Consider the following 25,341-nt stretch of genomic DNA (forward strand, 5'->3'; position numbering starts at 1 on the left):
TCTCTTCTCGAAGAAAATACGATACGATACGATACGATACGATACGATACGATACGATACGACACGACACGACACGACACGCTACAAAACCATCACGCACAAAAAAAACATACTTCTACGCACCACACACCACGAACCTCTCCTCGAGCGGCCTCCAGCGCGCGCGACACGGCAAAAAAATAGGGGGGAAAAAATACACGTCCTCCGGTCGTTCATTCCAAGCGCCTGCCTTGACCCGCTCAATCTCTTCGGCTCACGACCGCGCATCACCTCCAACGCCCTCAATACCGATACCCGCCGCCGCCGCCGCCACCAACACCGTACCCTCCAGATCCCGGCTCCGGGAACCCTCCCGCCCCAGGCATCCCCGGCCCTCCAGGTCCTCCAGGCATCCCAGGTCCTCCAGGCATCCCCGGTCCCCCAGGCCCTCCCCCGTACGGCGCTCCGCCCCCAAAAGGCGGCGGCTGCCCATACCCGCCCGGCGGTCCATACGACGGACCATACCCCGGCATCGCAGGCGGCATCCCTGGCATACTGGGCCCGCCGCCGCCGCCACCGGGCATACCGCCCCCAGGAGGACCCGGGGGTGCTCCATAGCCGCCGCTGCCGCCGCCGCCGCCTGGGTAGTCGTACGCGCCCGGTGCAGCCGCGCCAGGGAACGATGGCCCGCCGCCGGCACCGCCGAAACCCGCCCCAAACCCTCCAGGCGGCCCCGCGTTCATTCCTCCAGACGGCCCACCGGGGTACGACGACTGCGACCCGCCGTTGGCGGTAAAGTCGGCGCCGGGGAACGCGGGGCCGCCGCCGGGGAACGACGGTGCGCCGCCGCCTCCGCCTCCGCCGTGGTGGCGCTGCTGCTCGTGGTGTCCGTGCCCGTGCCCATGTGCGTGTGCGTGCGCCGGCGCCGGCGAATGCCCGCGCGGTGGCGAGTGCGAATGGTGCGAGTGTCCGTGGCTGTGGCCGTGTTCATGCGGCCTCGACCCAATCGGCGCCGGAGACGACGGCGGACGCGCACCCATCGGCGGCGGCGGCGGCGGCGCACCTACGCCGCCTCCACCACCGCCACCGCCTCCGCCTCCGCCTCCGTACTCGTACCCTCCAGGGCCCGACGGGCCCGACGGCGGCGGCGGATAATACTCGCGCCGCCCAAAGTTGCCCTGCCCCGCGCCCGCACCCGATCCCGAGAACGAGCCGATCAGCCCCTGCGCCTGGTGCACCCCCGGGATCTGCCCGATATATCCCTGCAGGCTGCCCTGCACCTGGTGCGCCGCGCCGACAGCGATCCCGCCGCCCGCGGACGTCGCAGCGGCCGACGAGGCGGGACCCCCGCCGACGAGGCGCGTGTTCTCGTGGTTGCGCACGGCGGCTTTGGAGAGCCGCCGGAGGACGTCGGTTTGCCGGCCGCCGAGGGACTGCAGCCAGGACTGCATGTACGCGAGCATGGTGCGCTGCACTTCGGACTGCGAGTTGTGGAAGTCGGGGTGGAAGCTAAGGTGGGGCGGGGGCGGTGAGCGGAAGGAGTGACGAGACGGGAGACGAGCGCTTACAGGCACTGGAGTATGTCCTCGGTGATGTTACGCACGTTCATCGAAGTGTCGTCCCACGCCTTGGTGACGAGCGTCACCGTGTGTTTCTGCACGCGAAGCCATCAGCACCGCCCGCCCGCGCACAAAACAAGCCACGCACGACGATGATTTTCGCGAGGTTTCCTGCGGGCTCGTTGAGGATCAGGTTCTGCAAGCGGCACGGCACATGGGCGCGGTCTCGAAGGAAACAATCGTCGTCGAACACTCACAAAGTGGTCCTTGCTCAGGAACGAGTGCGTCGGGTCCGACTGAAAAGACCCTCTCGCATCAGATACCGAAACAAATCCTTTCGAGAGGTGCACACTCACCGCTCTCGGGTCATTGAAGACCTTGCGCACAGAGAAACGTCAACCTCATATCATGTGAGAGTGAGACAGGATCCGCACCTCGTACTGATCGTGCGTGTTGATGACCTCTCCGGACGCCGTCATCAGCTGGCTGCTCGCAGTCTGCAGCAACGGCTTGAGGAACGGCTGTTCGTCGTCGTAGAGAATCCTCTCATCAGCATCCATCAGAGCAAATGAGAACGACCGAGGGTCAGTACCTCGAGAGTCGTGAACACAAAGACTGCACGCGCGCTCAGCCGGTCAGATGCAGAGCAACGGGCGGAAGAGAAAGGACAACCGCCTACCAGAAATAGAGTCCATGAGCTTCTCGATGAGAGGTCCGAGCCCGGGGATTTTTTCTGCGCACAGAAAAGAAAAACGCTCAGTACGCAAGCCTCTCCGCGAAATGCCAAACGCTCTCCTCACCGATCGTCTTCTCGATCTTCTTCACAACTGACCCACCATCCCCGCACCAAAAAAAAAGTCAGCTAAACCAAACCCACCAACGCCCGCAAAGGAGAAGCGCACCCGAGTCCCTGAAGCTGAGCACCTGCCACAGCACCGAGTGCAGCTCCTGCGGGCTCAGCTGGTCCGGGGGCTTCCCGCCGTACGCGGGCGCGTCGCGCAGGCGCTCGATGCCCTCCATGTCGCGCGACATCTCGCCGCCCGACCCGCCCGGGAGCTTAAACAGCAGGTCGCGCAGCGTGTCCGCGGGCGAGGACCCGCCCGAGACGGAGCACGAGCGCGCGCTCGACATGGCGCGGTTGAGGTCCGTGACAGAGGCCTGTTGCGGGGACGGGTGAGGCGCTGCATATGGAGAGGAGGAATCGGGAGGAAGGATAACTCACTTCGCTCTAGAATACGATGGTCGTATGAATGAACGTCAAGGAACGGGTCAAAGTCTGCGAGTATCAAGGACGCACGATATGATCCGTCGCCTCTGCACGCGTTCGTCCCCAGAAATAAGACAAAAAATCAGCCAGCTATTCTCGACAAGACAGAGACGGACGGCCACAAGAAGACCCACCTCCGAGCAAACTGTGGATGAAATCGCTCGACCCAAACGTGCCGGTTACGAGCGGCGCGACCCACTTCCCATTCGGCGCCTGCACGCGCGCATTGTCGCCGACGTGCACGAACACGTCCGTGTGCCCCTGCGCGACGAGCGCGAGCTCGCAGAAGTTCGAGTGCGCGGAGAAGTCCTCGAGCGTGTGCAGCTGTTGGCCGTCAGCGCGTCAGTTCATCGGTGGATCGTGATCGGCGGACAGCGGGTGGATGTTGAAGAAGGGAGGGCGGGAGAGCGGGAGAGAGACGCACGGCTTGGCCGAGGAGGCGGTAGGCCTCGTATTCGTCTTGCTTGCGTCCCTGCGCGCGGTGCTGCCGGCCCATATTGATACACTGCTCGAGCGTGCGGCGCACGAGCGCCTTGGACGTGTCCCACGAGCCGCTCTCTACGATCGTCACAGAGGACGTGCGCGCATGCAGTCATGTGTGACGGAAGGAGCGGAAGTGGAGAGTGTGCGATTCGTTTATGGATATGCCGTTGGATGGCATGTCATGCCATGAGCGAGGGAGAGAGCAGATCCAGAAACGCGCGCGCACGTACCGTTCGCAATATAGTTCTTCATCCCCGAGCGTGGGTCGATCTCCAATTCTCTCGGCTGTCATGACCAAACGCAAGAGCAACAATAACGCGGACAGGGGACCCGATGTCAGTAAAGTACCAGCATACCCCCCTCGTTGCACGCCCATTGCCCGATGCAAGAACAAGTGGAAGAGAGGTGCAGAGGAGGCAAATCCGAAGAAACACGCACGTCAACAGGGCCCCTCAGCTTCGGGTTATACTTCCGCGCATCCTCACCGTCGCCGTACCCCTTCGGGTTGTCAATATGTTCCGTCTGAGCTCCCATAGAGAGCAAGTCAGCGACGGCAATGCACCCGAGGCCAGACAGACGGGCGAGTCGAAACTAGAACTGCGGAGAAAAGGGCGAGGACTGACCGGGAGGTAGACCCCGAGGCGCTCTTCGGTGACCTCGAACTCGTTCGTCGCGTATCCGTGAGCCTGGCATCGCCGAAAGGAGATCGGCACATCAAGCGGGCGGCAGGACGTCAGCGTTGCATTCACGGTCGCGCGGGGTCATCGCACGCGTATGTGCGCGTGCTACGTACCAGGAAGCCTAGAGCCATGCACAGGTTGATGATAGTCTGCGAAGTCCCGTTATTTGGAGATCAGGACGTCGGAGATGCGATCGCGATCGTGTGAGAAGGGACAGAGGGGTGATGGGTGAGCGGGTGCGCGCGTACCTGGAGCTGCAGTTTCTTCAATCCGGCGATATCGACGGCCTAACGGGGAAGCGGTAAGTCGCCTGTCCGCATACAATCGAGGTGGGATTGGACGAACACACCTGGCTATAATCTCTCAACCAGTTCCTGCGCGCGATCGCCGCATCAGCATCTCGTCGTTCGCGCGCCGAGCGAGGGCACATGTGGGAAATGAAGGAAGGATGGACGATCGGGAGACGCACCCGAAATACACGCGCTTGACGTCGAGCCCGCCGAATTTGGAGCCGCCTTTTCCGATGAGGGCGCCGAGCGCGAACCCGCCGCTTTTCTTCGCGATCTCTGCGAGGGTGTCCTCCTACATGTGCATACACGATGCGCACAGCAAAACAACGGAGAATGAGGGGCCTCGATCTCGTGGCATCGCGATACGTGAAGGAGAAGAAGGAGAGGGCAGACGCACGATGTCGCCGTGGCGGAAGGCGCGGCCCTCCATGTACGCGAACCTACCGAGGGAAGGAGGTCGATCAGCATGCTTGTGACAGACACGGCGCATTTTGCGTGTCCTATCCTGTCGCTATCTCGAGGGAGGGAAGGCGAACGCACGAGGGGATGTTGCCTGCGCCGAATGCGAGGACGCCATTGCCGGGGAGACAGACGACCAGGACGACGAGGAGGATGAGGAGGATTGTCAGGTGTGTTGTCATTGTGTTCTGTGTGTGCGATGGAGGACGGGTGAGTGTGGTATTTACAGGGCGGGGACGGCGCTGTCCTGGCACAAGAAGTGACTCCAAGAAACAGACGCTCAAAGGCGGTGGTCCCTGACGTCATCCACCTCTCTTTGTCTTGGCAGCCTCGACGCTCCTCCGTCCGTCGCCAGCTGTCGCCCTCCAGAGCACCTTCAACTCCCTTCAACTCTGCAGGGCCCATCATGATGCGGCACGAGCGAAGGAACACCAGTCCTTGTCGTCAGTGCTGATACTTTGGTCATCATGATCAGGGCCCAGAAAATATCATAGACGCCTATCAGGGATGCACTGCCCAGGGTCAGGCGACAGCATAGCCCTGTGCTGAGTCGGCGAGATGTCGTTAAGCCACTCACAGGTGAGTCCAGACAACAACATCCCTCGTCAATGTCGTCTCAACTTTCTTCTCGAGATGAGATCCTTGCCAGGTAGACCTCATCTTCCCCCTGATCGTCAAGACTTTCTCTACGACTGCTTCAAACTAGACATTTGAGAGTTGCTGCATCATATCTGAGAACTAACGGTGCATCTCCAACGAAGCGGTCGAATCTCTCGGATAAAATACTTGGCTACGACCATCAACAACGGCTCACTGCACGCGATGCACAAGCCCATGCTCGCTTCGGTATGTCACGAAATCGATGTTCTGAAAATTTCACAGTTCGATATCTCACTCTCAGAGTCGATTAGAAACGTTGAAATCTCTATTGCAGAAAGTGAGATCACTCTGGCTTGATGCACTTCGAGCTACATGGTTTTTTTTGCTTCATAATCTGAGCGTAAATAAGCATTGCCCTCTGTTTTGATTTCCCGTTGGCACGATATACTCGCTTCTCGATGTACTTGAGTGCCTACGCGTCAAGTGCAAATTGTGTTCGAGCATCGACGCCCGAGAGAAGTCATAAACGGTATGGTGTCTCAATATTTGGTCATCGAGACATTGCTAATTACCCCGAGAAGTTAGGTAGGTATCGATGGGCGGCAGTTCGAACGGTGGAGAGATATTACTGTCATGATCAGAGACTGTAAGAGCTCTCACGTCATATCTCACCAGCCCGAGTTTTCTTGGGGACTGCCGAATCGAACTCACAACCGATCCTTCGAGATGGACTGCAGGTGATCATGGCATGAGACTTGAGACAACATGAGGGTGTCCTTCCTTACATCAATCATCCAAATCTGCTACATCACATTCGACCAAGAACAATGCTCAGGGTGCTAGCGCTTGAAACTTGGTGTGCACATTCCGTATCGACTCAATCGCTGTCGGGCGTTTGTCGGCTGCTCGTCAGTCGGGGAGCTTTTACTGACCTATACATACCCATAGCGCCCAAGCAGGAGCGGCGGCGGCGGCACCTGTCTTTGCCTGGTAGTCCGCTTGAGCTTCGTAGACGCATGGTGAGTACGATAGAGCGTCAACGATAGGGTGCCGTCTGATCCTATTGCATTCATTTCTCATCTTCATTCCCTCTCGTAGACGAGAATAGGATCTCGGGAACGTCAAGGTTTGTGCTGGCGCTCATGCACAGCTTTCCAACAGTATATCTACACGATGTACGCGTCTTTTGAAAGTTGTCAGGCCCTCTCTCCTGCAACGAGACACTATGGGACCCTACGATCTGCTTATTTCGGAAGCTTTGCTGTTGTCAGCTCACGCACAGAGCGTCTTTGCCTATGACAATTCACGTTACGATAACGTGGGTCTTTTTTGTTCTTAAAACTACGCCTTTTAGCAGGTTGCTCATATCTCTGAGCTCCTAGGTTGCAGTGTGAGTTGATGAAAGCGAGGTTTCTCCACAATGCCTTACCAAATGAGTATCGATATACTTACTGGGGCCAGAACTCGTACGATGCTACCCACTCTGGTACGGCTAATGGTCAGAAGACCCTTGCATACTATTGTCAAATCAGTACTCATTCCACGGATATGTGTTACTCCCCAAATGCAATTTTCGACTAGGATGATGCTATTGATGTCATTCCGGTGGCCTTTGTCAATACGTCTTTCGGACCTGGGGGCCTTCCATCTATGAATCTGGCCAATGTAATGTCGTGATCAATTTCTGTTCCAACACGTCGGCGCTGATCCGGATTTACTTCTAGACGTGCAATCCTACCCAGAATACTACTTTCTCTGGCTCCTCTCGGCCTGACTGCTCCGCGTTGGCGTCCGACATTGAATATTGCCAGTCAAAGGGGAAGATCGTGACTCTGAGTTTGGGAGGTCCCGATGAGTTGGGTTCACAGATGACAGTCAAGCTGTGAGCTTCGCAGACACTATATTTAATTTTTTCCTCGGTGGCAGTAGCTTTACCCGACCCTTTGGTAGTGCTGTGCTTGGCGGGTAAGGCCCACGTTTCGCGAGTTCATAACGCATACTATTTGCTGATAGTCTCCTTCAGGGTCGAATTATACATCGAGGGCACGAGCTCTTCGGGTTATGCAGCGTTCGTAAACGAAATAGGCTCACATGCTGTCGGCGCCAGTAAACAGTAGGTTTGACAATGATGCCCTCGAATTTACCCTCCTCACTTTCTCACTTTTTGTGTAGATACTATATCTCGGCATCCCCAGGATGCGAGTATCCTGACGCATCATTGGGTGCGATTCTGAACGCTGCTAGCTTTGATGCTGTCTATGTGCAATTTTATATGTTTTGTCACACTTTAACAGCTTCATAGATCATTGATATAACTGATGCCACCTCGAAGACAACAGTCCGTGTGGTCTTCAGAATTTCGATACTACCTCAGTAAGGATCTCTTTCTTTATGATCATTTTACTTGACTGATGAATCTTAGGACTGGGATTTTGGACTCTGGTATGATGGCTGTACTGGGGCATCTATCGACGTGATCAGCTGATGAAAATGCACTAGGGACTACTGGGCAAGGAACGTCAGTCCCAATCCAGATGTCAAGATTTACATCGGTGCTCCAGCATCGAGCACAGCGGTAGGAGGAGGAGGATACCAGAATCTCAACACCCTCAGCAACTATTCAACTCAGATGCGCAAGGCTTTCCCGTCTTTTGGCGGAGTGGCGCTTTGGGACGCGTCACAAGCATACGGTGGGTCGGAATCACATTGTTTATCTTTGATGGAAAGATTTAGCGAACTTCAGTCAACGATCGATATGATCTCGCGATCAAAAATTCGTTGACTGCCGCTGGCGGAACTGGATTCTCGCTCCTTACTTGTTTTGCGCCTGCGTAGACTTTTGGAACTGCATATAATGCAGGTTCTCAGATATCCTACAACAGGTGAGTAGGCGGTTTGTCTTATCGAGTAGATGCGTTGTACTTAAATTGAGAATACCATAATCACACAGCTATATATGGGAGGTAGGCCATCCTGTCTGCCTATCACATAATGTCTCTTTAAAGCATCGTGTCCATTTCATTAGGCGAAATGGTGGTTTGACTCTCAGCCCTCTAGCAGCACGAACAGCGACTGGAGCGCAAGTATGTGCTTTCTTTCGATGTTCTCTGATCTCGAGAACGAATGCCATACCCCAATTTTAGGGTTAGTGCCTGCTCGCAAGGGAACTCTGGTGGTAACTGTGCCGGAACTCCTGTTTGGATGAGCTCTGTTGCGTACACTGGCGGGCAGCAGGTATCTTACAGGTATAGCGATAACAATACCAGCATGATCAGGCGTGCTCATGGCAAAAATTAGCGGCCATCTGTAGACAGTCAAGTGGTGGACAGAAGGCGACACGCCCGGTGATAAATTTTCGGTCATGTCCCGCCTGCGGTCGCTTACAGCCAAAGTTGGGCACTGCAGGTGTTTGGACCGATGATGGCGAGTGTCCCATCTCTACGGTTGCAACTATCGCCTCGAAATCAATCTCGAAAGCTGGAAATACTACGCGGATGGAGACCACAGATTCCACCTCGCGCAACCAAACCCGACTCCGAGCAAGATATCCACGTCTAAACTTGTCTCATTTGCATATATTTGGTTGCCTGTCCGAGTTATAGTCTATGATCTCGGTTTGTCCTACTAGCCCTGTTCCTATGCATGCGAGCGTGCCGCGCTCATGTCCGTGTCGAACCACACCTCCACCACCCGACATAGGCAGGAAAGCATCCTCGAGGCTCTCGCCTCAGGTGCCTGGCAGAAAGGCACAGGCGCGCCCATTGTCGAGGCTGAATATCAAGCGTGCGCCCCGTTTTGTGGCGCATGTCAACATCCTTCCGAGATGATCCTAACATACTCCTGTTCAAGGCGACAGAATCCGAGCTGATGCCTTGTACCAAAGTTTCCTAGAAGTTCGCCTAGTTGATTTTTTCTCTCAGATTCAACGGCGTGTCACAGCGTGCATCTCCAGGACTCGTGCGCGATTCATATGTTCCATAGAGACGACTTGCTCGCTGGCCCACATCGCTTGAAAGTTGACCGCGTTGACTCCCGGGTCCCTGTGCACAAACTGAACCTGTGTCTGACACTTCTCGTGTTCCGCAGAATAGGCAGAGGAAAGCGCCTTGTTGTTCACTGACCGCACCCTGACACCCATCCTCGTCCATCGATTCAAGGCCCGCGGATTTCTGGCTCCTCGGGCCTGTTTTTGGCGTATTTATCATCACCGATACTGCTAACACCGTGCGGCGTCATTGTCAGCTACTTTCCAGGCATGACTCGCCGTAGCCGATTCCATCATCCAATGAGGACACACATCGTGTGCGAATCTACCCGACACGTTTGTCATATGTGCAGCTCGGGCTGGTATGTCGTTTTCTATGCTCTCCAAGCCGCCTAGAGTAGAAGCTTCGGGGCACCAGAAGGCAGCCTCGACCGCCGGGTGTTCTTGGTCAGTTATGAATCTGATGAATGGTTCAAAAGAGCTTTGACCAGACGATCGTCTATATCGTCCTCCGTTTCTTTTCCAGTCGTCAAGCGTAACCTCTTTATCATGTCCAAGAAATTCATTCTTGTCATAGGCGCCACCGGTGCGCAGGGCCTAGCTGTCATAGACGGCCTGCTTGCACAGTCCGCGGACGGCACGCCTTCTCCTTACGCTATCAGAGCACTGTCGCGCAATCCTGACAGTGCACGCGCCAACGGGCTACGCAGCAAGGGCGTACAAGTTGTTAAAGGTATCACTTTGGTCTTTACGCCCCTCCGCTCCCCGATCTCAGAGAGCGTCCGGACGCTCTTTCACAGGGAACACGACGGACTTATCGTCGGTCGCTGCGGCGCTCGATGGCGTGTATGGCGTGTTCGTGAACACGGACAGCGAGACCATGGGAGAGCAACTGGAAACCTACATCGGTATCAGGATATTCGAGCTGGCTACCACCATAAAAAGTATTCGGCATTATGTCTGGAGTGGTTTGGATTATGCGTGGAGGGTGCGTGTCGTCTGCCTGTCTGAGTCTGCGATGCTCGGATCTCAATCTTCGTCGCAGGACACGGGCTACAACCCGCTCTACCAGGCGTCTCAGTACACCGGCAAGGCGCGGGTCACCGAGTTCATGAAGGCGCAACCCTCGGTCGTCAGTGAGACCGAGCTGTCTTGGACCGCGATCACGACAGGCCCGTACATGGAAATGCTGAAAATGGTACGTCACGCTGACCAACGAACGTATCGGCATCTCATTTTGTGTTTTCGTTCTTATGTAGTTTATGTTTGGCCCCGTCAAGCGCCCAGACGGGACCTTCGTCTTCGCGGCTCCCATGGGCGACGGACACGTGCCCATGATCGCGCTCGCCGACATCGGCTTCTTCGCGCGCTACGCCTTCGACCATCGCGCGCTCACGTCCGGCCAGGAGCTGAAGGTCGCGAGCGAGGTTGTCGGGTGGGAGGACGTCGTCTCCACCTTTACGAGGGTCACCGGCCACCCGGCGGTGTTCAAACGCTTGTCGATCGAGGGCTGGATGGACCTCTTCGACGAGGCGACGCTGCGGACGCCGTTCGGCGGCGGCCCGCTGACGTTCGAGGAGAACTTCTCTGGGTGGTGGCGTCTGTACAGGGACGACGTGATCCAGCGGGACATGGCGTGGATCCGGGAGATCAATCCGGATGGGTATACGCTGGAGAGGTGGATGAGGGAGAATCGGTATGATGGGAGCTGGAGTGATGAGGGTGTGTTGAAGAGGGACGAGGACGCGAAGGGCGCTGTGATCGACAAGGAGAAGATCGCTGCGGCGTAGACTGCCACTGCATCACGCGCCTTGTCCGACTCGATATGTCCTTGCTCGCTCTCACCGTCCATGATGGGATGCGACTTACAATAGCACGCGGCAGATGCTCTCTGATGTGACATACTGTATGACTATGACTCGTAGCTCTTGAAGACGGTGTATAAATGTGCTCTGAATTGATGTAATTACAGACTCGAGTACTCAAGCCAAAAGGGCGTCTATCGCTCACGAAGGCCAGCGTCCTTTGTTCCATACCTGCCTTGTTCTGTAAGAGTCGCAATCGCAGTAACAACGCCTACTGCACTACGACATCGCTCGTGATCCGTATACCCAATGCGTTTCCTTCGTGATCTTCTACCCGCAAACCTTTTGGGAGCACAGAGAGCGCTGCCATCAGCGTCCCAAAATGCCCTCGGCGCAAGGCAGCCACCCCGTCCGGGTTCAAGAATCGCACCACCTTCACAGACGAGGGAAGGCGGAACCTCAACCAGCCGAAGACTTGCTGATACATCTTTCTGCTAGCGTTCACCTGGGACGAGTAGAGGCCCAGGTGCGTGATAGAGGAGAAGTATGGACCTTCCGCCTCGTCGCCTTGGAATAGCCACCCCCAATCGGCCATGGCGAGGACCACGTGGCGCAGTCGAGGACAGAACCGCGTCAGGTGCTCGCATTGCGCAGAGGCCAGGGACGCGTACACCAGAAAATACGCGGTGGTGAGCGGCGAACCGGCCGCGGTCAGGAAGCCCTCGACACAGTGCTCGGAGACGTCGCGTATCTCGTGAAACAAGGCTTGCGTGAGATGCGGCGGCGCGATCGCGTGCCGTGAGACGGCACAGCTATCGGGCAGCACGCTGTGCACCAGCGTGGAGAAGCGCAGCTCCGGGAGGGCCGGGAAGTCGAGGAGACAGAGGTCGTCGGCCAAGTCATCGTGGAAGCCTACCACGCAGGTGCGCAAATTCTGGAAGCGCGCGAGGAGAGCCCCGAAGGCAGCGCTGGCCGGCGGCGGGTCGACGTCCCAGATGAGTTTCTGCAACGTCGAGCTGCAGTTTGCCCCGAGCGTCTCCGACAGGCGAGTAGCCACATCCCTGTTGTCAGCATGCAGCTCTCCTTGGAGGTTCAGTACGCGGAGCCTCGAGAGACACCCGACAAGCGGCGCGAGCGTTGTTAGCACCTCCGGTTCCATGACGAAGTCGATATCCACTACGTCGAGGCGACGGACGAAAGAGCCGAGCGTAGTTCCGTGTGATCCCGTTGAGCATAACACGCCGTGCAGAGCTTCCAATTGGCGAACGTTACGGATGACGACCGCTTGATATAGAAGCGGAGAGACGAGCGCGCGCCAGAGTTTGCAGACACCGACCAGGGCACGCCTTGTAGCAAGGGACTGGCTAATCTCGAGAGCATCCTTGCGGTATGGTAACAAGGCTTCATCCAAGGGAGATGCCGACTCAAATGGATCATGGATATCCGGATCGAGGATCCCAGGAACGAATGTTGCCAGCTCAAAGATGTGCAGCCAGACTTCATGCGGGATGAGCGGCGAGGACTTCGTTCGGCCGTTGGTCCAACCTAGCGACATTGTAGATGATCTCTATCCAGTCATAAATGTGAGCCTGCCTGCATGAAAGAGAAAGGTCAAGCCGACATACGATGCGTGAGCTCGCCATTTCTGTTCGTGTTGGACAGTGACGCTGAGCGTTTCTTTCAGCTGCTCGAGGCTGGAATCAGTACTAGGAATAGTCTGGTAGATTGACCGAGGACGTACTGGGTAGTTGAAAAGGTCGCTGCACCTACGCAGACGATACATCTAGGAGCCTTAAATATTAGGTGACGGTGGTGGCAGATGCAAAAGCCACCATAGCGGCGCGATTGGAAATTGGACAGAATTGCCAATGTCTTCGTGGGAATCTCAGGCATCGTTGTCCCAAGAGCTGCACCGACAATGCAATCACAACCTTTAAATAGTGATATTTCACCCAGCACAAACCATCCCTAGTAAATAAGACCATATCCCAGCAGGCCATCTTTCCTCTGCATACAAATCGTGCCCCGGATAAACGGCAAGTCTACTCGAAGGCCTACATACGACTGGTCTCCCACCTTCCTTTTTCCTTTCTTCCCTTTAACGACATCTCTAGCTGCCGCTCCAAAACAATACCGCCGAGCCTTTTTTGTTTTTTTTACAAAAAGCGAGCCTCCAGCGGTCCGTCCACACCGAGTCAACGGTTACGCGACGCGAGCTGCCGTCCTGCGCCTACTGAGCTTGCATGCGAGCCTTGTGGCTCACAAATGTACTCACGAGACCGCGGGTAAGCGCAGGTTGTCCCTAACCTTCTTCCCAAACTACGCCAAGACCCGACTATCAATCCTGATCCTCTTTCGCGAAGTGACGGACGCGAGCGGTCGGTCACTCGTCGCAGAGCTGTGATGCTACAATGGAGGCTGGGTAATTACAAGACATTAAGACATCAAGAAGCAGAAAATAAAACAGAATACGGAGCAGCGTGCGCGACAGTACTACTACCAGCCAGTAAGTAATATGTAGTATGTATGCGATAAAAATCATCGAGGGCCATCCAAGAAAACATGATTATACATCATAGATCGTCTCGCTCGCGTCCAACACCCAACGTAAAGCCTCGTAGCTCGCCGTCACACACCGCCACCCGCCCCGCCCCGCCCCATCCCGGGCGCGCTCACGCCTTCTCCACCTCGTCGATTTCCTCCTTCTCCCCCTTCTCCGCGTACTCCCGCTCGCCCTCGACGGCCCTGCGCTCGCCGTGCTGCGCCGGCTCGGGGCCGAAATGGTACAGCGGCTCGAGCGTCGCGCGCTTGTCGCACAGGACCCACCGCCGCACGAAGTACGGCAGCGCCTTGGTCACCTGGTAGCGCATGTGCGTGCGCGTTGGCACCGCGAAGACGTAGTCGAGCTCCTCGAGCGTGCGCTGCTTCGTCTCGGGCACGAAAAGGAAGATCATCACGAGCGCGACGATGTTCAGCCCGCTGCGCGCGGCATCGGCGTGAGCGAGAGAAGGGTAGGTCAGGATGAGGTAAGGGAAAGGGGAGCGGAGTGGACGCACGCGTAGAAGCAGAACGCGCCGATCGGGTGGAGCGCGTCGAGCATCGCGGGGAACGTGATCGACAGCACGGCGGCCCAGCCAAGACATGTCGCGACCGCCCAGCTCATCCCCACCTCTATCGAGCGCGGTGCGCAAGAAACGTTCAATCAGCGCTGTCCATCGAAACGGATACACGTCACTCACCGCGATGCGACAGCGGGAACACCTCCGCACTGTACGCAAACGGCACCGGGCCCTCCCCGGGGCTATAGAATGCGGCGAACAAGAACACGAAGAAGGCGATCATGCCGAGGTGCGCGTTGCTCTCGCGCGGGATGAGGTTGCACAGCCCCGCGGCGATGAGCGTCCACGCCATCTGCGGGAACGTGAACAGGAGCAGCGCGCGCCGCCCGTAGGTGTCGATCGTGCGCACCGCGGGCCACGCGAACACGAAGTTGACGAGCCCGAAGCCGAACGAGGAGAGCAGCGCGCGCTTGGGCGACGCGCCGGCCTCGGTGAAGATCGTCGAGGAGTAAAAGGCGATGATATTGACTATCGTGTGTGTGCACCCGACAGGAAAGCGAAAAGGGGGTCAGTGTGGACGTACGAGAGGGATAAAGACGAAGCGATGACGCACTGCCACACATCTGCTGCGCGATCATGACCGTGAAGCTCGCAAGCGTCGCACGCCTTACTCTCGGGATGGTGAACAGCTCGACAAACCTGCCCAGGTAATTGCTCCGCTTGCCCACGATGGCATCCTCCTCGCGGAGCTGCGCATCGATCGCGTAGAGGTCGCGCGCGGCCTGGAGCGGGTGGTTACGGAGGCGGCAGAGGGACTTGTACGCCTCGGCGTAGCGACCCTTTTTGATGTACCAGCGCGGGGATTCGGGGCAGAAGAAGATCCCAATCAGCAATGGCACGGCGGGGATGAACGCGGATCCGAGCTGCAAGCGCCATGCGATCCGTCCCACGTCTTCGACAATCAAATTCGCCGTGAAGCCGCTGCGGGGAATTGTATCAGCGACTCTCAAAGGTGAGAAATGGAGGAGACACAAACAGGAATATTCCAAATGCCGTCCAAAGTTGCCAACTCATGACCAGTCCGCCGCGTATAAGCGCGGGCGTATTTTCTGCCGCATAAATGGGTACCGTGCTTCCTTTACAGCCCATCCCGATACCGAGCAGCAGCCGACAGACGAAGAGCTGTTCCCATGTCTGTGTGCACGCGGAACCGATGACAGGGAAGAAGCAGAAGATGCCGGAGAGGAAGATGGTCCCGCGTCGGCCGAACCAGTTGTTGAGCGGATCTGAAAGCCAGCAGCCACTGTGCGGAAATGAATATCGATCGACAGCGGGAAAGCGTAGAGACTTGCATGAATGCGGAAGCGAGATAGGGGGCGGCGTTGACGATGCCGACGATCCATGGGTCTTTCCCTGTTTTGCCCCCGATTCCAAATTCATCAGGGAAGGACAGGTTAGCGCCGTTGGAGCCCGTCTGATCCCATCCTCTGTTCATTTCCCTTTAGCTTCCTTCATTCCACCGCAACGTGAAGCACTCACTGCACAGCAGCTCCAATGGAACACGTCGCGATCGTCAGAAAGAGGGCGCGCGGCTGACGCCACCGATGATGGATCTCGTCGTGCAGCGCCGCGCGCTCGTCCTCCTCGAGGTCGGGGAGGGTCTCGTACGATGATGGGTCCTGGGCGACGAGCGCGCCCTTGCGGAGGAGCGGGAGGATGTCGTTCATGTCGTTCTCCTCAGCGAACGCGTCGACGTTGGCGAGGAGGGTGGCGCGCGGAATGCCCGAGAGCGGGTTCTGGATCCTGTCCACCGGAGATGCGTCGGGGATCCGCGCGTCAGCGAGGCCGGCAGAAACGCGGAGAATGGAAGGGACTCGCCTGGCGCTGACGTTGCTATTCAGGTTCACATGCTCAACCTGTCCGATCTCACTGTCCGTCGATCTGCGCGTACAAGCACCCATCGTCAGCTCTCCTCCGGCTTTGCACCCACGCGTCCGATGCGACGGACAGGGAGAACCGAACGAGCCTGTTTTACTTACTTTGAGTCCTTCGAGTCGGCCATCGTTGCAGGCAGCGTCGAAGGAGGCAGGACAGGAAGCGGTGCGAAGCGAGGTGGGGGAAACCAACAGCTCCACCCACGCCGCGCCCCGGCGGCTTATATGCGCGGACGAGGGCGCGACAGACGCTCGTCGGACCAAACTGCCGGTAATCGCTCTCTCCGCTAGCTCTGCCTGCGAATCCTCCTCGACGCTTCTCTTCATGATGCGTCTTGACGGTGCATGGTGATCGTTCCTGACGCTGTGGACCACAGCGTCGCAGCACGATCTCCAGATATGGCAACGGCGCTCCGATGAAAGTCGCAAAAGAAAAGGGAGCGGCGAAGGGAGAGTGAGATGGATACCCCACCGCAAAACATAATTAGCGGGGTGCGGGATGCGGGGCACTTGCGGGGCACGCGGGGTCGCGTTTGATCTCGCGTCGCGTCGCGCGCCGGGCCTGCGTTTCCGGGGCCAAAGGCACGATCATGGGTCGCTCCACAGCAAGGGAGCTTCCTTTCTCCTTCGCGCCTTGGCGGGCCACTGGGCGGAACCCCTGCGTCGGGCACCTCGCAAAGCAGGATCACACACGCAAGCGCGAAGCAAGAGCCGCCCGACCTTGTTCTCTTTCCAGCGCGAGTGGAGGCATGGGCGGCGCGATCGCGGACGGATCAGGGAGAGGCGGCGCTGGGCACGGATCCTGTGGCTGCGGTCTCGGATGGGCGTTGGGGTGCGCTTCTTTTCCTGATGTCTCTGAGGATATCCCTCTGCGATGCGGGAGCGCTCGCCAGTCCTTTACGCGGATTTCTAGAAACCAAACGGAGAAGATATTATGTCGTGATGCGTGGGGGTGGAGCTTCCTCCGATCGCAGAGATGTTGTGCGTGGGATTGGTGAACGCTACTGAACCCGTCGGGTTCGTCACAATTGGGCTCGTATAGGCTCGCATCCATCGTGGATCGAGAGTGGACCGAGGCGGCGTCGTCCGTCATGAGCCGTTGACGTTCATTTCGAGCTGGATCATATCTGGACGATACGTGTGATAAGATGATCGGTCGAAGGGTGCGGGCATCATTCTGATCAACAGGCCACTTTCCCTGCTCCACTGCGCGCATATAACGTACTGGACGTACGTGAGCGTACGAGAACATCAATATCAGTGAATGCAGCCCATCACAATGCTCCACCCTGGCGTCTCTCGCGTCGCAAGCTTACCATAGCAGTTCAGTGTTATGTCGCTCGGTTTCCTGCCGCTCGCTCAAGTAGGTAATGGAATGCTACCAGCTGCATCGAGGTCATGGCATTACACCCGTTTGTAAGAGATGTAAGCAAGTATGTAGGCCACGCGGTGAGAAATGGCGAGAAATGCACCTCAATCCTAGCGCACCGGCAACGGTCCCCGCCTCCTCCGTTCCGAGCCTATCGGACCAATACGGTACAATCAACGGACACCCGTCTGTGCCCGTTCTCTCCCATTCTCTCAAGTGAAACACGCTCAGCGAAAGAAAAAGCATTCGAGGTGCAGGCAGGTGCAGGGAGTTCAAGGGAGTTCAGCATCGGACGTCGGTCCGATATCCCCGCCGTTCATTGCAATTTGTATCGCCAGTTCGAGATCCCCGCACCCTCCCGCACCCCATACTTACCCCGCAGCTCGTAAATGGTTCAGGATCGGGCATTGCGGGGAAATTTGGTAATGTTTTGTGTCTTTGTCTATGCCAGTCTATGCCAGTCTATGCCAGTCTATGCCTTTGTCTTTGTCTTTGTCTTTGTCTTTGTCTATGTCTATGTCTATGTCTATGTCTATGTCTATGTCTAGCATGTCTAGTATGTCCATGTCTTTGTTTCATCTCATCTGTCTCTGTCTCTGGTTCCTCCGCATGCGAGACTTCGGAGATCGGCAGAGGTCGGCCAGGACATGCATGTGATAAGTCTGTGCATTATGCGGAAACGATCAGACCTGATCAGACCCGTAGAGATCGTCTCCCGATGGACGTCTTCAATTTTATTTTTGGTGTGATGGCTCTACGGGATGCGGGAGTCGGACCGTCGTTGCCGAAGTGCTCGTGCTCGGGGCGTCGAGTGTCGAAGTTGAAGAGTATAGGTTACGTTTCGAGAGCTCGTCGCCGTATCGATATTGAAGGGGTGAGGAAGGGCAGTGCCTGCACGTGGTAACGATGTCAACGCAAGCAACGAGACGAGCATGTCGCCTGTGTGTGACTCGGTAATGGAAGTAGTAAATTGAAGGGTTGGCAGAGGAGAGGCATACGGAAGAGAATCCACATCCATGTCTGGTTTGTGCTGGTTTACGCGAGTTGCGGAGCATCTAAGGGGTATGGATCATGTATGGGTTCTTGTTCCATTCTCGTCTGGGCAGTTCGTTCTAGTTTGTTCTCGAGTTCTGGCCACGGATCTTCGTAACTAGTCGAGGTGGGTCCAGACGGCGCAGATGTATGTGCTATACACTCCCGCAGTAAACGCGAAGGAGAACGACATCGTGTGTGCTGAAATGACGTTGAAGGCCCGGACGAAACAAGAAAAGCGAACGACAGGGAACGACGCGCCGAGGCGCTTTTACGCCCGCCATCTCGAGTGTCTTCGACCGCGCGTAGCTTACAGCAGCTGCCGCTCGGAGATAAAGGAGCCACCACAGCTTCTCAGAAGAGTCCAGACGTACCTTTCCGGGGGAAGCGCCGTTTCCACCTCTCCCTAGGCGGGGCGCGGAATATCTCCATCGTGTAGGGTCGAAACTGTCATTGCGTCACAGGGGAAGAAAGGGCCGGTGGACGTCAGGGCGCTGGCGAGGGGATCTGGGAGGACTGAGATCAAGTGCGATCGCGCGCGAGCTCTCAGCTGTCAGCAAACCTTGCGGCTTCTTTTCATTTGCATTGGATTAGATGAGCTTGGGGGCGTCAACGCACGGCCGTACTATATCTGCTAGCACTGAGGCAAGTAATCTCGCTGGTCTTGCAAAGTAGGCTTGACACTCGGTCAATCGTCGTCATTCTGGGCATTCGATTACTGCGACTATATATCGAGCCGGCGGTTTGTTTGAGAGGCCTCAAGACTGCCTCGAGCCCGGCGGCATCGAGAGGCATCGGCGCTCGTCAGCTCTCTGCAGTGATTGAGATCAGCGACGCGCGATGCAAGACTTGTTCTGCGCGTGGATCAGCGAGGACTCGTACAGAGTGGCATGACAAGCCGAAATCTTCTCCAAAAACAAGCAAGCCGTAGCCGGAACCGCAGATACTGATGGACAGCAAAAAGCGAGCGTGCTCGGTCTGACTATTGCTCTGACATTGTTAGGCCTGCTGTGTCCCATCTTTGGGTGTGCAGACACCAGAGGGTGATAGGGAAGCAAGGTGCAAGCGCAAATGTAGGAGAGGCTGAGAAAAGACTGGATGGAGGATGACTCGATGACTCACGAAAAAATCTGATCCTCTAGCTACCCGCGAGCTTCAACCAGCCTCGGCGACGACGGTGAGATGCCCTGTACCGTACGGAAAGCTTGAAAATTGTATGAGCGTGTGCCAACTCCAAGGTACCGCAGCCTCCGTGGCTAGCTACTATACATGGAAGATAGTATTCACACAGATTCACACGCTCCTTTGCAGCGCTTCCAGTCGAACATCGATCCTCCTCGAATACGTTTGTGATACGTCTCTCAAACTCATCCATGTATCACGGTCCAGAAGCTCATTGTGCGACTTCACGAAGCCAGACAACAACTTCTTGTCCTCGCTAGACTTGCTTGGAGCTGGCGTACTCGTACACTCATTTCCGTTCTCCGCTAGACTCAGACAGGCATCCGAAGCAGTGATATGTGGACCCAATGCACTTGTCTCGCTGCGGTCTTGTACGTCGTATTCTTGAATGGATAGATCCGCTTTCATGACTTGGCTGAAACTCCTCATGAAATCTACGCTATCATCATCAATAAATACTACCTGCCTGACGTGTGTCCTCCTCCCAACAAGATTCGGTCTATCGTCTGAGCTGACGACGTTGTTACCTCAAAGTTCAGACCCAGATGTCCGTGGCCCTTCTTAATTTGAACACCAAAATCTTCTTGATGAATTCAATATCCACGGGTGCTATGCAGAATGAGTCTGGTCCAATGTCCATGTCTGCAGACGATGGTATGCTCCCACTGAGTCTAAGGCCGCATGAAAGCGTGGGCCTTGAGGTCATCCGTGCAACACTATATGTTAGCGAGTCTACACACCCTCTTCTGATTTGCTGCACTGAACTATGGGAAGACGTTGCTCTCACCTCTCACCTTTAGTGCTTTTCTCATTGCGATAAATAACACGGAAAACCCCCTCTATTAGAAGCCTTCATCAATGTGCCATAAATGCTTCGTACGGCTGAGCGGTTTCTGGAATACAGTAGGGATGGCGGACACTTAGCAAAGATAATGTGACCTATCTATATCCACCATGTTGCAATCGGTGCGTGTCGCACACTCGACTGGCAGGATTGTCGTCAGAAGCTGACTGCTGCGCAGTCTCATCCACCAATATGAACCTACACCATACCGGATACGAGCACTTTCACAACACGAAATCTCCTCGATGCAGATGCCCGCAGTTTTTGAACCTTAACGTAGTCGAACAGATTGCCTCGTGGTTGTCATATTTGGTCCGTCGTATTCCTATAACCAGGACATGGTATACAATATAAAGTGCCGACATGGACCTGTATCCCCCTCGTCGCTTCAGCATCATCAGCTCTTCATAGATGTTTTCTTCAATTATCTCACGTCCATACTTTCCGCGTACAAAAGTCACGCAATTCCGTCCTGCGGACCTCCGCAACACAATCACTTTTCCACCGTTTAAGGACCTCCCCAATGAGGATGACATTGACGATGAATACTATTCCTTGGACCCATATACTAGCATCTATAGGCCAAAACGACACTGGTGTTTCCTTGGGGAGATCGTCGATGAGATGTTTTTTGTGCGCTTACGACTGGACTTGCGCGACGCCGCCGGGGCACGCGTTCCCGCGCATTTCCACACGGACGACTACGGGAGCAACTTTGCTTTGCGCTGTCGCAAGGGCAAGACGCTCGCGTTGCTGTATGCGAACCGACATAACTTCATGGATATGTCTGTCGGACTGCGCATCGAGGACGCCGAGAGCGCGAGCGTCCTTCCTTTCTCGATGAAAGAGCTCTCGGAGGCGAACGCGCTCATGTGGGATAGTGTGAGCGGTTCAGAGCAGAAGGTGGAGGGCAAGCTGTGCAGCGGATGCGGGAAGGGCGGCAATCTCAGGGCATGTAGCCAGTGCAAGTTGGTGTTTTATTGCGGCACAGTAAGTATCTCGTCTTGATCTTTGCTGCACCTCGCAGCGTGTGAGTCGACAGGCGGCGGCTGACTAGATTGTCTCAGGAATGTCAGACCAAAGCGTGGAAGGATGGACACAAGCGGATATGCAAGGCCGCCCGAGCATTGGAGTGGTTCAGATCTAAGAAGTGGGAAACATATGAGGGCAACTATTTCTCGTGGTAAAGTCTGGAGCGGTCGAGGTTACTGATGGTCTTGGTGACGGTAGTTCGATAGACGTTCACATTGAATTTGTTCGAATTCTGTTTGATCCTGTTTCTTGGCTTGGTGTCTTGTGACTACTCGATTCCCCTTGTAGCAGATTGCAGTCATGCATGAGCGCTGCAGCGGTTGACGCCCGAGAGTCCCACGCTATTCATGGCATCCACATCTTCTTACCACCATCTCGTATTGTCGATTCGGCATCGGTTCAGTAGGCTGCAGCAATATTTTCAACAACACAAAAGTTTGTCACGCTTGAACGCTTGAACACCGCCTTTCGGCTGGAAACCGTCGTGAAGGTGGACATGTTCCCCCACCGTCTCGCTTGCGACCTTGGGCTCTTGGCCGCGTAATCGAGCAATTGTCGAAGACGTAACGTAGCACGCGAAGGGGCCGATGTCAGTGAGCAAGATCGTGGCCATATGTACTAGTTGTCGCCTATGGGGGGGCGCAACTGGCGAATCACACGGTCCTTCACTTCGACTCAGACAACCTCCTCGTATACGTCTCTCGACCTCAGGTCCTCAGGCACAGCCAAGTAACATGATCTAGAAGTTCGTTACTTCGTTGTGCACCTTCGCGCAGCCAGACAGCAAGGTTTTTCTTGTCCTCGCTGGAGCTGGCATATAGTCATTTCCGTCGTCCGCTAGACTCAAACAAGCATCCGAGGCAGTGACTTGCGGACTCAATGCATTTATCTTGCTGGTCCTGTACGCTCCTGTACGCCGTATCCTTGTCGTGGATGGATCTACTTATCTTCATGACTTGGCTAAATTGTTTATGGAATTTACATGAAAGGACTACCTGTCCGACGTCTCTCCACCTTTACCCAACAAAATATGGTCTAATCTTTGAGCTGACGATGTTGTTACCTAGAATTTAAGACCCAGATGTCCACGATCTGTTTCAACCAGGAGTCTCTGTCATAATGCTTATTTTTGCATACTCTCAGTGGACAATGAGTGATTCATGTGTGTGCCATGAACGGTTTCGCTGATCTTTTTCCAGGTTGTGCCCATGATAATGTCTTGCGCGATTGTGCGGTTTTTGGAATAAAGGAGGGATGGTGGACATGCTTATCAAAATCAATGTGACCTGTTTATCTTCCTCATGCTGCAATTGATACGTGTCGTACACTTGACTAACCGAATTATCTCTAGAAGTTGATGCGCAGACATCCTCCAATCTCAACTTACATTAAACTGGATACGAGTATTTTTACACCATGCGACCTCCTCGATGTAGATGCGCGCGGTGATTAGATAGAATGCCTCGTGGTTGTGATGTCACTCTGACAAGGGTTTGAATATAAAGTGCTAACATGAATCTGCATCTCCCTCCTCACTTCATCATCAGCACCGCTTGACAAATTATCTCTCCAAGTACATTCTCTCCACCTACGTTCAGAAATCATGCATAATCCTGCGGACCTTCGCAACACACTCACTTTTCCGCCATTCGAGGAGCTGCACGATGAGAATGCCGTCGACGATCGATACTACTCCTTGAAGCCATTCACGAGCATCTATGAGCTACACCGACACTGGTGCTTCCTCGGGGAGATTGTCGATGTGATTCCATTCTTGCGCTTGGGGCTGAGAGTGCGCGACGCCGCCGGAGCAGAAATTCATGTGCAGTTTTATACTGACGACCGCGGGGAGAGCTTTGCTTTGCGCTGTCGCAAGGGCGCAACGATCGCGGTACTTTACGCGACCCAACATGGCTTCCTCGACATGAATGTCGGATTGCGCATCGAGGATGCCGAGAGCGTGAGCGTGCTTCCCTTCTCGATGGAGGAGCTCTCGAAGGCGAATGCGCTCATTTGGGATGGTGTGAGCGACTCAGACCAAGAAGTGGAGGGCAGGCTGTGCGGCGGATGCGGGAAGGGTGGCAATCTTAAGGCATGTAGCCAGTGCAAGTTAGTGTCTTATTGCGGCACAGTAAGTTTTCCGTCTCGAACTTTGCTGCACTTGCGTGTGAGTTAAGAGTCGGCGGCTGACCGTATCTCAGGCATGTCAGATCAAAGCGTGGAAGGATGGACACAAGCGGATATGCAAGGCTGTTCAAGCGTTGGAGTGGTTCAGATCCAAGAAGTGGGACACATTTGAGGGCAACTATTTCTCGTGGTAAAGCCTGGAGCGTTTGAAACTGCTGATGAGCGCGGTGGTTGTGTTGAGTAGTTTGATGAATGTCCCATTGTATTTTGTTGTATTCTGTTGGCTTGGTGTCTTGTGACTACTCAACCCCTTGTAGCATCATAGATCAATCTATCGACTCGAGAATGAATGTCACAATTGATCCTCAGGTCTGGCGAAATCTACGAAGATCTCTGAGGGTAAACGTGTTTCTTTTATTTGGGAAGAGACGGAGTAGCTCGAGAGAATGTGGACGTGGATCGATTTCGATGGGACATACTTGTGCGCAACAAATTCTGGCCTTGCTTATTCACATACGACTGGTGAATCGCATTGAGTACGGCGTAGACTACTCGTATGACTCGGTGCGGACAGTCGTCTCGCCTCATGCAAGGTACCACCTGCTCAGTTGTTGAAGGGATAGAGACGCTAGGGTGCAGAGGGACAAGGGAAATGAGGGCGGGTCATTTGCTATATGAGTATGGGCGTAATTCTCATAGAGGTGAGAACGCACCTGATGGAGAGCGGCACTTAGTCGAGGTGCAGTTTAGATGTTTGTGCACAGACGGAGCGCATTGGACTCAATATCCAAAATTCAATGTAGATTGCAGCCATGAGCGCTGCAGCGACTGACGCCCGAGAGTATCACGCTATTCATAGCATCCACATCGTCCTACCACCATCTCGTGTTGTCGATTCGCGTCGGTTCAGCAGGCTGCAGAAACACATTTTCAACAACACAAAAGTACGTTCACGCTTGACCGCTTGAACACCGCCTTTCGGCTGGAGACCTTCGTTAAGGTGGACATGTTCCCCCACCGTCTCGCCTGTGACCTTGAGCTCCTGGCCGTGTAATCATGCGGTTGTCTAAGACGTAACGTAGCGCGCGAAGAGGCCGATGTCGGTGAGCAAGATCACGGCCATGTAGTTGCCGCCTATGGGGGCCACGATGACGACGGATCTCGTAGAAAGAGACACTGATACAAAAAATTACCGACACTAGATCATACCGTTTTCCACATTTCCATGCATTCGCAGTGAGAATCACGGTCCAAGAGAGCTCTAGCTCATCAACTATCTGTCATATCAAGTTAGCGTTGGAGTAGTAAAAAATCCATACCAAGGAGAGAGAGTGCGCGCGCAGGAGGATACAAGAGAGCGCAGAAGGGAAAGTAGGCAGAGGAGGAAGGCAAGGCCACGGGACGAAGGGATCCGAGATGAAGGGAGCTTAAGGTTAGGGGTAGCACGCACCAGACTGTAGCGCCAGCGCGCCAGACGACACCACCACCATCATTGACCATCACATTTCGTTACTGGTCCAGCGTGCGAGACCCGCGACAGAGCCCAACGGGCGAAAATTATCTTGCTAACTTGCTTGCTTCTTGACCAACACGGAGACTAGAAAAGAGAGCGTTAGGACAAAAAAGATATCGCGAGACAATCGGGAGTACAGGCA

The 25,341-nt window shown here is 55.3% G+C and overlaps 10 protein-coding genes across 10 annotated transcripts; 6 read left to right on the top strand and 4 right to left on the bottom strand.

Annotated features, from left to right (window-relative positions):
- Position 1: 1 nt before the first annotated feature.
- Positions 2-4,899, bottom strand: HETIRDRAFT_67468 (Het-C; the record flags this gene model as incomplete). Its single annotated transcript, XM_009551388.1, has 22 exons — positions 2-1,081; positions 1,175-1,488; positions 1,548-1,633; positions 1,687-1,734; positions 1,796-1,834; positions 1,895-1,915; positions 1,973-2,059; positions 2,131-2,153; positions 2,218-2,271; positions 2,339-2,365; positions 2,441-2,719; positions 2,940-3,129; positions 3,230-3,363; positions 3,519-3,568; positions 3,659-3,810; positions 3,912-3,974; positions 4,082-4,117; positions 4,217-4,255; positions 4,318-4,342; positions 4,438-4,550; positions 4,656-4,698; positions 4,799-4,899. The coding sequence occupies 22 exons, from the start codon at positions 4,897-4,899 to the stop codon at positions 282-284; spliced, it is 2,724 nt and encodes a 907-aa protein (XP_009549683.1). The 3' UTR covers positions 2-281.
- Positions 4,900-5,539: 640 nt separating this feature from the next.
- HETIRDRAFT_326376 (uncharacterized protein) lies at positions 5,540-5,744 on the top strand (the record flags this gene model as incomplete). The annotated part of the gene is made up of 2 exons (XM_009551821.1): positions 5,540-5,563; positions 5,619-5,744. The coding sequence occupies 2 exons, from the start codon at positions 5,540-5,542 to the stop codon at positions 5,742-5,744; spliced, it is 150 nt and encodes a 49-aa protein (XP_009550116.1).
- A 798-nt stretch (positions 5,745-6,542) lies between these two features.
- HETIRDRAFT_126735 (glycoside hydrolase family 18 protein) lies at positions 6,543-8,627 on the top strand (the record flags this gene model as incomplete). The annotated part of the gene is made up of 12 exons (XM_009551822.1): positions 6,543-6,635; positions 6,899-6,982; positions 7,042-7,162; positions 7,186-7,282; positions 7,341-7,430; positions 7,490-7,591; positions 7,657-7,690; positions 7,740-7,759; positions 7,817-8,007; positions 8,061-8,148; positions 8,461-8,562; positions 8,615-8,627. 12 exons carry the CDS (start codon positions 6,543-6,545, stop codon positions 8,625-8,627), a joined length of 1,035 nt encoding a protein of 344 aa, XP_009550117.1.
- A 1,223-nt stretch (positions 8,628-9,850) lies between these two features.
- On the top strand, positions 9,851-11,272 carry HETIRDRAFT_388215 (uncharacterized protein; the record flags this gene model as incomplete). The annotated part of the gene is made up of 4 exons (XM_009551823.1): positions 9,851-10,035; positions 10,103-10,290; positions 10,348-10,500; positions 10,562-11,272. Coding segments are annotated over 4 exons (1,057 nt in total), but the record flags the coding sequence as incomplete, so codon positions are not given.
- Positions 11,273-11,378: 106 nt separating this feature from the next.
- HETIRDRAFT_164088 (uncharacterized protein) lies at positions 11,379-12,750 on the bottom strand (the record flags this gene model as incomplete). Its single annotated transcript, XM_009551824.1, has 2 exons — positions 11,379-12,674; positions 12,733-12,750. 2 exons carry the CDS (start codon positions 12,748-12,750, stop codon positions 11,379-11,381), a joined length of 1,314 nt encoding a protein of 437 aa, XP_009550119.1.
- Positions 12,751-13,471: 721 nt separating this feature from the next.
- Positions 13,472-16,283, bottom strand: HETIRDRAFT_157457 (MFS sugar transporter). Its single transcript, XM_009551825.1, has 9 exons — positions 16,206-16,283; positions 16,045-16,107; positions 15,706-15,969; positions 15,519-15,653; positions 15,203-15,469; positions 14,780-15,147; positions 14,347-14,694; positions 14,164-14,278; positions 13,472-14,086 (listed from the first exon to the last, which is right to left on the bottom strand). The coding sequence occupies exons 1-9, from the start codon at positions 16,226-16,228 to the stop codon at positions 13,780-13,782; spliced, it is 1,890 nt and encodes a 629-aa protein (XP_009550120.1). The 5' UTR covers positions 16,229-16,283; the 3' UTR covers positions 13,472-13,779.
- Positions 16,284-16,584: 301 nt separating this feature from the next.
- HETIRDRAFT_107729 (uncharacterized protein) lies at positions 16,585-17,193 on the bottom strand (the record flags this gene model as incomplete). The annotated part of the gene is made up of 2 exons (XM_009551826.1): positions 16,585-16,733; positions 16,794-17,193. The coding sequence occupies 2 exons, from the start codon at positions 17,191-17,193 to the stop codon at positions 16,585-16,587; spliced, it is 549 nt and encodes a 182-aa protein (XP_009550121.1).
- Positions 17,194-19,829: 2,636 nt separating this feature from the next.
- HETIRDRAFT_411284 (uncharacterized protein) lies at positions 19,830-20,792 on the top strand. Its single transcript, XM_009551827.1, has 3 exons — positions 19,830-20,054; positions 20,176-20,649; positions 20,706-20,792. The coding sequence occupies exon 2, from the start codon at positions 20,229-20,231 to the stop codon at positions 20,481-20,483; it is 255 nt and encodes an 84-aa protein (XP_009550122.1). The 5' UTR covers positions 19,830-20,054; positions 20,176-20,228; the 3' UTR covers positions 20,484-20,649; positions 20,706-20,792.
- On the top strand, positions 19,830-21,986 carry HETIRDRAFT_446105 (uncharacterized protein). The gene is made up of 5 exons (XM_009551828.1): positions 19,830-20,054; positions 20,176-20,649; positions 20,789-20,839; positions 20,939-21,517; positions 21,595-21,986. Exons 2-5 carry the CDS (start codon positions 20,638-20,640, stop codon positions 21,712-21,714), a joined length of 762 nt encoding a protein of 253 aa, XP_009550123.1. The 5' UTR covers positions 19,830-20,054; positions 20,176-20,637; the 3' UTR covers positions 21,715-21,986.
- A 1,176-nt stretch (positions 21,987-23,162) lies between these two features.
- HETIRDRAFT_326267 (uncharacterized protein) lies at positions 23,163-23,880 on the top strand (the record flags this gene model as incomplete). Its single annotated transcript, XM_009551829.1, has 2 exons — positions 23,163-23,690; positions 23,761-23,880. The coding sequence occupies 2 exons, from the start codon at positions 23,163-23,165 to the stop codon at positions 23,878-23,880; spliced, it is 648 nt and encodes a 215-aa protein (XP_009550124.1).
- Between the last annotated feature and the right edge of the window lie 1,461 nt (positions 23,881-25,341).

The sequence above is a fragment of the Heterobasidion irregulare genome (genome assembly GCF_000320585.1).
Source record: "Heterobasidion irregulare TC 32-1 unplaced genomic scaffold scaffold_09, whole genome shotgun sequence".
NCBI lineage: Eukaryota > Fungi > Basidiomycota > Agaricomycetes > Russulales > Bondarzewiaceae > Heterobasidion > Heterobasidion irregulare.